The 12,383-nt window shown below is 36.7% G+C and overlaps 1 protein-coding gene and 1 pseudogene across 1 annotated transcript; one reads left to right on the plus strand and one right to left on the minus strand.

Moving 5' to 3' along the window:
* Positions 1-129: 129 nt before the first annotated feature.
* On the minus strand, positions 130-5,788 carry LOC127428587 (sperm-associated antigen 16 protein-like; annotated as a pseudogene).
* Positions 5,789-7,175: 1,387 nt separating this feature from the next.
* On the plus strand, positions 7,176-12,100 carry arxb (aristaless related homeobox b). Its single transcript, XM_051677587.1, has 5 exons — positions 7,176-7,344; positions 7,483-7,984; positions 8,509-8,554; positions 10,578-10,873; positions 11,360-12,100. The coding sequence occupies exons 1-5, from the start codon at positions 7,188-7,190 to the stop codon at positions 11,604-11,606; spliced, it is 1,248 nt and encodes a 415-aa protein (XP_051533547.1). The 5' UTR covers positions 7,176-7,187; the 3' UTR covers positions 11,607-12,100.
* Positions 12,101-12,383: the final 283 nt, after the last annotated feature.

Below are 12,383 nucleotides of genomic sequence, written 5' to 3' on the forward strand. Positions count from 1 at the left end.
ATTTTGTGCAAGAAACAATATTTTCTTTTTTTTATGAAAACATTTATTATAGTAAAAAAGGATGTCAGAACATATTTTCACTTGAAATCCATTTCTAAAAAATATTGCAAAAATTTACAGCTGAGAATTTCACCCTTTATGGTCTAAAATGACATTCTGAACTGCATCATCATGGCCTGTTAGACATGATATATGTAAAGATGCCACTTCCACTAGTTTCACTAAGCCATCATTACTCACAACTGCTAGCATTTGTCCATTTGGACAAAAGGCCACTTGATTGCTGGGATGAGGCCCGGTGTCGATGGTCACCATAGCTGATATGTTCCTCACATCCCATAATTTGACCACCCTGAAAGAGTCACATGAAGCAATTGTGTCCCCCATGGCATTGAAGGTTGCGTTGTTGCATGAATGATTGTGCTCATAGAAAGTCTGGGCACACAATCCAGTGTGGGCATCCCAGAGAGAGAGAGTCTTGTCTGCAGAGCAGCTAAGTAAAATGTTTGAGAAGGGCAGGAAAGAAAAGCTGTTCATTGAGTTGACATGCCCACACAGAGTGCAGCGGCAGCGCTTGCTGTTCAGGTCCCATACTTTGGTTGTGTTGTCCATAGAGCAAGATGCCACAAAATTGCCGCAAGAATGGAACGAACAGCCCCAGGTGCCATGGATGTGTCCTTCCAAGCTGAGCACACATCGACCCTGAGCAAAAGTCCCATATCTTAACTGTGCTGTCTCCACTCATTGTACCTAGGTAACCACCACTGGGATGGAAACTACAGCCTGATAGCCAATCAGCGTGACCCTCACCAGTCATGATCATCTCCCCTTCTGGTATTCCCCATAAATTCCAAAGCTGGTCATCACTCGAGGAGGCTACTATTATTTTACGGGGATGGAGAGCGATACAGCTCACTGCCATAGTGTGTGCTTTGAAAGACTTGGAGAGAGGGCAGTTGTATTATGTGGTGTTGAAGGAGGACAGAGCTTTGATTTGTGGCAAGTAGTGATTGATACGGGTGGTGACTGGGAATTCCGAGTCCTAAGGGTGTTTTGTGCTTTTGTTTGGGTCTTTAATAGCATCATGTGATGCAATGTCACAAGGTGGGTGCGATTGTTTTTCTGGATTAGTCTGGATTTTCTTTCTTTCCCGTGGATGATTAGCAGCTTTTAGAGTTGTTCGGGTTCCTGAGGAAGATTGTGCATTATGAAGAGCGTCATCTACATTCTGAACCTGGCTGAAAGCTCTGTCTCTCTCCAGACTAACCAGCATCTTCTGCCTCAGAGCTGTCTGGTACTTCTTATTTAGTTGTCTGAGAGCAGGCTCATATGATGCATAGTGTTTCTTCAGCTTCTGTATGTCTTCAAGAAGTCTGTTCTTCTCTTGAACAACACGCTTGTGCTGCATCCTATGGAAGTCCCTCTCTCTTTGCAGTTTCCCTATGGTCTCTCCAGCTTCAAATGCAGCCTGTTTGTAACTGTCTTGTTCTATTTTGACACTTTTCAGCTCGTTGTCCAGGAGCTGGTTGTGTGTATAGGCATCTGGGACGAGCTCCATTTGGCTAGTTTTCAGTAAGCCTTTCTGTAGCATCTCAAACCACTCGGTTTGGAAGCAATATAATGTTCTTGCCATGCCCATTTTTACCAGATAATTGCAGAGAAAGTCATCCATCACTTCACGTATTTTTGGAACTGGTTGCTTGGTCAAAGAAACCCTTTGTGTTGTGCACTCTGTATTTTCGATGCGATCCCGCAATGCTTTTCCAGTAGTTTTCAAGTCCTCCTCCCCCTCAGTTATGGTTAATTCATCATCGACAGAGACTTCTTCGTATTTATAATCATCTTTGGAGTCCTCTGGAATAAAAACTGTATCGAGGTAATATTGACCGTCAACGGATTCTTCTGCTAGCTCATATCTGACTGCTATTTTCGCAAGCACTTTAGTTGCCTTGTAGCACGTGACAGCAAGTTGTGTACTGTTTCCATGGTGAGCATGAAAGCATGACCATGAAAACTGCACGTATAAACACTAGCTGTGTCCCAAATGACACACTATGCACTTACAAAATGTACTATGCACTCAGCCATGTAGTGTAAGAATTTAAAAACTGTCATGTTGTTTTTAAATGACAAAGGAATGTGATATTAAAGGTGCAATATGTAACAATTTTCATGTAATATTCACCTTTTTTTTTTTTTTTTTGCCAATGTGTGAATGGCTTGTAACACAACTTAAAAAATGAGCCCTTCCCGGACTTCCTAGGTTGCCTGTTAAACCCTGTAGACTGATTTTAATGCGAAAGGAGCGGGTTGCTTTTGCCGGGAAAATCCAAAGAATGTGACGTTTATGCGCGCTCCCGATAGCCTTGCCACAGTGCTTCTCTTCCGCTATTCAACAGCGACAACTGTCTACACACTAGGTAACTTTATCTTAGAGATGGAATCCAGCAAACAGCCGACCCCCAGCACAACACCGACTCCTACACAAACTCCGAGTAAGCCAAAAAAAAAAGAAATAAATAAAATTTATCTACTGAATCCCATCTGGCTGTGAACATGATCGTGGTCAAGTAAAAACTAGACTGAACATCAGCAGGGCATTTGATTCCTGGAGGGACCTTCTTTCAGTTTTGGGGATCAAAACCGATCCTGAATTGGCGTTCTTCTTATTGGACAGGTAAGCTTACATAGCTGCAGAGCATGTGAAATATATTGCCATAAGGATTGATTTGTGTAATTTTAGCTAACTTGATCTTGCCTGCTAAAGCGGACGAATTGCAAGCTACCTTGCTTTGTATCTCTTTATACTAGAAGTCAAGTATGGTGATTCACAGTAACTGACATAAAAAATGCTAATCTGTAATTATTCAGCAAGGTAAACTACAATAACACATGAAATGAATGCTAGACAATGTTCAAGATAATGCAAAAAGACACATTTATTAGTGTAACGTAACTTGGTTATACAGAAAATATATACATTCTATTATTATAAAACAATAGCGCATCAATATATCAAAATGACACTTGTGATGGAACATTTCAACATATTTGTAATGTACAGTCTATTTTATAAACAGCAACTGTCATCATCCACCAAATTTAGCTAACAGCTATTGATAAAGCTGGCCAGCTAGCTAACGCCGACATAGGCTATCGTATAAATGCAGTCAATGTATCATGCAAAGAAAAGTGATTACTTCAAACTACAGTCTCGCATAGCCAGACCTATATCCACACTTTGTTTTAGCCCTGTTCCAGCACTGGAGAGTCAAATATAATATACAGTCTCAAAGTTTGTAGTAAAACAATTATAACTGTGTAATCAACATGATGTCGGTGAATCACGTTCAGTCTCTTTGTACTTATGTGATGTCACTGTTTTGGTCAATGCTCGCTCACGTCCCTATGGAGTGTGTGCACGAGCACGAGTATAAAACTTTTTACACATGAAGCTAAAATTTCTTCATGAAGTTTTAAATCATTTCTTTTCAGTCTGCATTCTGAAAGCAGTTAGTGAGGCAAAATCCTGTAAAATATTTCTGATGAGTTGCAGGTGATGTTTAATAGCGTCAGCCTTTGTGCGACGGCAGCGGATTCTTTGGCTTGGATAGACGACGCTGAAGTGCGTTCCGAAGTACCGATATTTTCAAGCCCTTCAACCCTCCGAAATGCTCACTCTGGAGGGCAAACCCTTTCAAGGGATTAGGGCATAGGATGAGCCCTTCGGCATGGAACGCATGTTGGCAGATTCACTCGTGAAGTGTCTTCAGTGAGCCACCTTCCTGCAGAGTTCATCTCCAACCTACACACCTGCCTGGAAGTTGGAAGGTGACAATCCTGGAACAGGATTGGACACCTCTGATACACACAATTAGCAAAAATAATAATATTAATAATAAAAATAAATAAATAATAATAATAATAATAATGTTAAAATCTCAATTTTGCAATAGACTACTGAGAGCAGTAAATGCAATAAGAATTTTCATTTTTCACCAAAATTTTTTACTTCAAAAGTAGTGGGTTTTTTGGATGGCATATGCTGATATCTTATCTAGAGAGAAGGGTGGCCGATGACCGATAGCCTATAAAGCTGATATATCACGCAAATTAATTAAAAGTTAGTAAATAGCACGTGCACAACATTGCTGCATTAAAATTAATATTTATTTGACATATTATCTACTAAAATATCCTGAATTAAATCATTTGAAAATTAACTTGAAATTTTTTTAACATCTGTAAAAAACAGATTTATACAATAAATAGCAACTTCTTGATTCTGTAATCCCATTATAGTATTTATTCACAAATAAAGAAATTGTTAAAACATATGAATAAAAAGTAAACTCTGTATCCAACAGTGCCCTCAGTAATCATTAAGACTTTGCACAGTGGGAATCACATTTTCTCAAATAAAGACCTGGGGCCAGATGTATAAACGTTGCGTACGCACAAAATTGGCATTGAAATGTGCGTACGCAATTTTCCACGCACATACCGGGATTTATAAAAAATAAACTTAGCGTAAATATTTGCGCACCGTCCGGACACTCTTGACTGTGCGTACGCACTCTTTTACTGGTGTGTGTGAACGGACGACTCCAGCTGGACAAATAATGAACTGAACAGACTGATTATAAACTCTGATTTTCATTTAATCTACATTTAGAATAAAAAAGTATGTAGTTAAGCAATTGAAATAGAAGTAATCGTTATCAAGCCAATGATAGGCTATATTATTTGTATGTAACTGACTGAAAAGGCATTCAAATATAAGCTGTAAAAGGGAAATATTGGTTTGGGATGTGCTGCGTTTGGAGAACTTCCCCGTGTCATCTTAGAGAAGGAACATACAGAGTAGGCCTAACTAAAAATAACAGCAAAGATTTCTTAATTTGACATATTTTCTGTTCTATTACAATCATGTACTGAGATAAGTGCAGCCTTTGAATAAAGATTATCTGTAATGCGATGCGCACTTGACTCTGACTGATGTGAAATGTCTCGGTAAAACGGACAGTATAAGACAGGCACTGCTGGACACATTCAGTAGTCGAACGGATCATTGGAGAGACATGTCTCATCAGAAACAGTATTGTACAGCTGCAAACAGATGCAGCAATGCACATCAAATGTGCTGCCTGCTCCACTTCATCCTGACCCTCATCGCAATGAAACCCCGATCTAGACTAATACAAACATTATGAAAAGTACATTTGCCGTTCAGCTGTTTATTGAATATAAAATACAAGTCAAACATAAAATCTTAGTAGTCTGATGATATCAGACAATGCTGCACAAATAATTTTATTAATTTTCGTTTTGTTTCCAGTAATAAATATTTAACTTATCTTTTAGGAAGAAATCTAAGCAGAGTTTTATACATCAGGCCACAGGTAACGCTAATTTTACATACAGTACACAGTGAATATAGCCTAACGGTGGTTTTCATGGTTTGAAATCAAGTCAAGGATTTGAAGTTTGCAAGGTTCGCAGAATTAAATGTTTATTAGATATTCAAAGACTTGTTTAAATGGTATAACTGTGTATGTGTTGAATGCCGTTAGGCATGGGTACCAACGTGCAGAAGCATGACAGAAAAAAACACATAATTCAGTGATACAAAGAACAAAAATACTAAATGTTGTGCATGTTCCGTAAATCTTGAATCCTAACTTAGAATCTCATCACCCTTTTAACCGTGATTGCTAGATCGCTCATGAAGACACTTGAAGAGAATCTGGCACTGCTGTCTGCTGCCCTGTCGCACTGCTTACGTCATCAGTCAAGACAGCACAGGGCCGTTATTAATTTGTCTGTCCTCTAAATGTTTAACTCAAGATTTAGATTTAACATTTATATTTAATTTTTAAATTTAAGATTTACATTTAGATTTAAGATTTATATTTGAGTTTTATATTTAGATTAGATTTAACATTTACACTTCACATTTAGATTTAAATTGAAGATTTAGATTTAGATGTAACATTTAGATTTAGATTTATTTTTAAGTATTTGTTGCAAAATAAATGAATAAACAAATATTAAACACTTATTTACAAAAAAAAAAAAAAAGTCGTGGAAACGTTTTTTTTTTTTTTTTTTTTTTTTTTGCTGTTCGGGCAAATTGGTTGAAAAAAATAATATTTGCTGTGCTCTCCCAATCACAAAAGCCAGAAATGTAAAAATTGTATAATAATAATAATAAATCATATTATTATTATTATTATATTGGAAAATGTGTTGTGTTCTACAGCATACACAGCAGATGGCGCTCACACTAAACCTACTGTATGTTGAGACCTGATCCTGTGAATGTACAAATCTATGACAGCTTTAACTGTGCTTAAAATTTTTGATCTTATCATGGCATTCTTTCTTTCTTTCTTTCTTTCTTTCAGAATTATAAAAACTTTCATTCCCTACACCAAATACGGTATATATTCATGGGTGATTATCAAAATATTGTAATGGAATTTTTTTTTTCACTTGGTTCATTGAAATATGTAATTGATGTTACCCTTGTTTAATTTTAATGTGAAATATTTGTATTTAAAAAAAAATTAATGGTAGGCCCTTATTTATTGATTTTATTCTGATCAGTGGTGTATGCTTTGTGATGCTACTGACAGCATGGTGTTACAACCCTCCCTTCATTCGTGAAACACAATTAAATAATACAACAAAGAACAACAGTCAAGTTATGAATACAAATGTTGTCAAGATTAAAAAATGTTTACCCTCAGCTTTTAGGGCGAAACATATTTTGTAAGTTGGAAAGTCAGATTTTTTTTTTTTTTTAGAATTACCCTCATAACATATTGTAGTGTATAGCCTATCTTAAGATGAACCTATTAGTTCTAAAGTCTAGTTGTTCGTCTTATAGATTACTTATTGTGCAGTAATTTAGCCTAAAAAATACTCTAACTCTAATGTGAAATATTCCAAAGTTATTTGTGCTACACGCGCTACTGAAGCATTGTGATAGGGTTTTTAAATTGAAACACACAGCCTGCCTCGTCTGAGGGAGCGCTTTTCATTGGATAACCAATCAGATGCTTTAGGTGAGTTTTGGAAGCTGAAGCATCAGTACAAAGGTCAGCGCGCGCGAGCTTCTGCACGATCAGTCAGCGAGATCATTGGGGCGCGCGGTCGATGGAGCATTGGTTTCTAAAGCCTTCATGAAAACCAGAGATATGAGCAGAGAAGTAGAGGGGCACAATTCAGACCAAACAAACTGCAAATGTAAATCGCCCACTCTGTTGTCCTCATACTGCATTGATAGTATTCTAGGTAGGAAAAGTCCCTTCAAAGGAGAGCGCGTCTCGGCACCTGAGGGTAAGTTCCTGCAGCGTTAATTCACTGATTTAATTAACTGAATTAGTTTATTGTGTGTGTTGTGAAACTGTTTTCATTTGGTAAATTGATGTAGCCACCCTGTTAACCATCGTTTATCAAAACGTTCTTTGCTGATAGCATCTCCACACTGTTTGTGGCCCCTTCAAATGCACCTGCCGCCCAAGCTCCGTCGCCCCTTCGCCCCGTTGGGCAGGATGACTGATTCCTCAAGAGAAATTCACACAGACAACAGTGAGACAGCGGGATCACGCCTGCTGCACAAATCTTGTGAAAACTTAAAAATCACAGAGGCCCCTCTTATAAGCAGTCATACTAGACCCTATCAGGAAAATACGTTTCATAAGTCCTGCAAAAACACCTCGAGTCCCACTCAAAGACCGGAACATCAAGATACAGATAACGAAAGTCTGTGTAGAGAGGCAAAATGTTCTCCTGGGCTGCAGGACAGGGAAACATACTTGAAGAACAGCGAGGAAACGACTTTATCAGCGGGAAGTGACACCGAAGATGGGATGTTTAAACGAAAACAGAGGAGATACAGGACCACATTTAGCAGTTCCCAGCTTGATGAGTTAGAAAGAGCTTTCCAAAAGACACACTACCCTGATGTATTCACAAGGTAACGATTATTAAAATGTAGAAGAATTTGTTTAAAGCCTTACTTTTGTCAGTGTGTTGCTTAAATGAATGTGTTTGATTGCATTCAATGGTTGGAATGGCGCCATCATTATCAGTCACGTGTTAATTAAGTAATTTATTAGAACTGATAAAAAATATCTCCTCTAAATGAGTCATTTCCAAAATACGCAACCAATTTCCTTTTTTAAATACAACTTGCTTAAATCATTTTGCATATATACTTAGAATTTATTAGGCTTTAACTATTTTTCATTTACAAATTCTTCATGTCGCTGCTTTTAATCGTTGCAATACAAGCGAAAATGAAATATATTAAGTGGAAATATATTTGCTCACCATTCGATATTCAATCATTAGATTTTAATGTAAATGAATGAATAAATGCATTTATATATATATATATATATATATATATATATATATATATATATATATATATATATAATCTTTGTCAAAATCAGTGAAAAATGTGATTGTACCTATCTTTTTTCCTTTTAATTTAAGGGAGGAGTTAGCGATGAGACTAGATCTTACAGAAGCGCGAGTGCAAGTAAGTCTTGTGACTTTCTTCAGGTCACACTCTTGTCAACATTCACTGTTTCACTGTGCACGTCACGACAGAGGACAACAAAACACCACAACAAGAATAGAAACATTATCAAAATGACAGCAATGGAATCTTAAATCTGTTTTAAAGGTCACTCTTATTGTCCAACTCCAAATACATTGGCTGCAATAACAGTATAGTTGACAGATTTCCTGCCAACATTAACATTAAGCTGGCTGCAATATACCAACAGACGGCCTCGGAAATATACTGCAAGACGCATAATGAAAAATAAACTGATCGTAATAATGTTATAGGCGACTTTGAGTTGACAACGCATTGCTTTAAATTACAAGAAAATACCGTATTACCTAAGAAGTTACGTAATAACTCAAGGAAATTGTGGAAGAGGCCCAAATAGACTCGGTTTATTTATTTTTTTAGGTAATTTGGTAGACTCACATAAAAAGTCCCTTTTGTATTTAAAGCAATCTTACATTAAACAATTGTAGAACTCATTTTTCACTCATACATTATTGCCAATGTATATGGTCATCATTTACTGTAACTATTTCAGTCATGTTTTACCAATGATAAGAGATTCACCCCTAACCCCTAACATTTGCAGATGTAACATAGTCTATTTAACATCTGTTGATGGTTTTATTGCCTATAATATAACCATATGCCTGCCTTATCTATTAAACAAAGAGTTTAACTTATTCAGAGCAGCGCCATCTTTAATTTTTGACGGGAATGAAAAAAAAAAAAAAAAAAAAAGGCTGTGGGGGTAGATACTGTTGTCAAAAATGTTTTGGATCGTTCCACTGACAAGCCATTGAAGGGGGAAAAAACATATTTCCAAAAAATTTCAATTGACAAAAAACTCCAGAAATCACGAGTTTTAGAAAATTAGAAGTGATAGGAGCTTACAGATTTATACAGTGCATGCCATTGAAGAGACTGTAAGTCTATCCCTTCAGCCTCGTTTTCATTTCTGTCAAATATAGCGTTACTGTGAATAAAGTTTGTACCTTTGATGCAGTGCTTTCCAAGTGTGACAAGATTTGACAAGTCTTTCATGTGCTTTTAGATCCTCCAGTAAATTTTTAGTCAATATGTTGCCAGGCTTGATGACACATTAACATCATACTGAAAGCTGATTGGCTTGAAAGGTTAACTCTGATAATAACTGGTAATGAATCTGTTTTGCCTTTTTTGGTCGGACAGAAGCAGATGAAATTGTGTCATTTGAATATCCATTTTGATTCAGTTTATTAACGTAACAGAGTGGTAAAAATCCGAACAGACTATTTACATTAGGTGTAAATAGCACCTGCCACACAGCACAGCTATTTGCACTCCAATAGTGTCTTTAATAAATTAAAGACAAACCGAGCCCCTAGTGTCCCTGCAGGTGGAGTGTAACGATGATGTGGATGTGCTTTTTCGTGCGGATGACCCAGGTGTTATTCCCACTTTTTTTCCAACCTGTTTCTTTTCTACTACTAATAACTATACATAAAAAATGGTTATAAATAAATAAAGGTTGATTTTCTCACAGTGATTTGGTCACGGTGAAGGTCGGGGAGTTGAGAGAAAGGTTTGATCCGGGTAAATAGCATCTATTGTATCTAAATAGCCTCTGCAATTTAAAAATGTAAAGGTGAAACCTGATGACCTGTACAAGTTACACTAATGAGATGGAGATTTATGCTGTCAGCCTCATCATACCGATCCATACAGTGATTAAAACTCACCCGAACTACCATGCAAGAAAATACATATATTCTCATATTTTTCTATTAAAGGTATCTGAGTTAGTAGGTAAATTGATTAAAACAACTGTTAATTTTATCACTTTTGTTGTTGCGATCATTTTGAATATTTTTTTTTTTTATTTGAGGAGGCTCTGCCTCCCTTGCCTCCTCTGACGAGCCACCACTGTTCTTAACCAAATGTACAATAATACAAAAAAGGGGAATTTTGTATTTAAAGCTGACAAAAGCATTGTTTTTCTGTAAAGGTCTGGTTCCAGAACCGACGCGCAAAATGGAGGAAAAGGGAAAAGTCAGGGGTCTCATCACACTCTCTTAGCCTTCACTATCCTGGAAACCCTCCTGCTGCACAGTCCTTGTGTCATTACCTGGGTGGGAATCATTTTATCCCCAACCCACATCCAGCTATTGATTCTGCTTGGCCTGCCCCCCTACAAAGACTGGCTCAACCACCCCCAAGCTCAGCCTCCCCTCACAGCTTCAGTGCTCTTTTAGGGGCAGCCATGTTTAGACATCCCGCTTTCATCAACCACACTTTTGGAAGGTAAACCCTTATAGAGTTTTGCATAATAGTCATTCTACAGTGTTATTCCAATAAACTTATAATTTGTGACAATGGCATCAGTTGTAAACTAGTATTAACCAGATTTAAAGGCATATTTCACTTAAAAATTAAATATACAGTAGTCATAATTCACTCATCCTCATGTCATTTCAAACCATGACTGTCTTTCCTTCATGGAACACAATAGATGTTAGGCAGGATGTTATCCTCAGTCACCATTCAATTTCACTGCATCTTTGTTCCATACATTGAAAATGAATGGTGACTGAGGTTGTCAGAACCTAACAGAATGCCTTTTGTGTTACATGAAAGAAAAAACGTGTTTGGACCAACATGAAGGTGAGTAAATAATGACAGTATTTTCATTTTCATTTTTGTGTGAACCATCGCTTTAAGTTATTAAGATATCAATTTGATGTCATTAAAAGCATGGCTAAAATCGTCTGTTTCTCTATGTCTCACCAGACTGTTTACAAGCTTAGGTCCAATGGCACTGCAAAGGATACCCCTTCCTGCCATCGAGGGTCCAATTCAACCACGCTCCCACCTCATCAATAGCCTTCCCTCCTCTTCCTCACCCTCATTACCTTCCATCCCCACTGTTGACCTCCGTGCTTCCAGCATAGCAGCACTGCGTCTCAAAGCAAAGGAGCATTCTGCTCAGCTGACTCACATCACAGCTGCTGGAATGGCTGGAAAAGATGAGTGCTAAGTCACACTCCTTATCTCACTTGAGAGGAAGGCAAAAGACCAAAGTCCAGCAGAAGCACTGATATAAAGAGTTATTATTAATAGATGCATTAATAGACACATGTAGACTTCAGCCTCTGAAAGTTTAACTGTAGCATAAAAATTATTATTATTATTCTATTGTATTTTTTTGTTATCATGTGCTGAATGTGTTTTCCCAATGGTTGTTGAATGATCCATTTTGATATCTTCATCCTTTGTTGTTGTAGTTGTCATTATTCTTAATGCAATGCACATTGTAATGTTGATATTCATCTGTTGGTGATTTGAGCAAATAGACATACAATATAGCTTTTTTTTTTTTTTTTTTTCAAGATTTCTGTATTGAGCAGTTAAAGGGTTGTATACTTCCTCATGATACATATTAAGATTTTTGGGGGAAAAATTGTGATATCTTTGTCATGCATTTCAATGAGCATTATTTATGTTTTATTAAACCTATGAGCCATCATACTTCAGGGAAATAAATAACTGTATGCTTTTCTTGATAAATGAGCCAGTGAAAATATTAAGATGTGAAAGAAAAATAAACTTAAATGAAAAAGCTTCAGAAATGTGTTTTCTTTGTAGCCTACACATTCAAAAAAAATAAAAAAAATAAAAAATGTAGACTTTTTTTTTTATGCATTTCAATTTCATTAGAAAATTCCATCAAACACAATTGTGTGATTTTTAACTAAATTAATAAAACGTATATATATATATATATATATATATATATATATATATATATATATAT

The sequence above is a fragment of the Myxocyprinus asiaticus genome, chromosome 38 (genome assembly GCF_019703515.2).
Source record: "Myxocyprinus asiaticus isolate MX2 ecotype Aquarium Trade chromosome 38, UBuf_Myxa_2, whole genome shotgun sequence".
Classification (NCBI taxonomy): Eukaryota; Metazoa; Chordata; class Actinopteri; order Cypriniformes; family Catostomidae; genus Myxocyprinus; species Myxocyprinus asiaticus.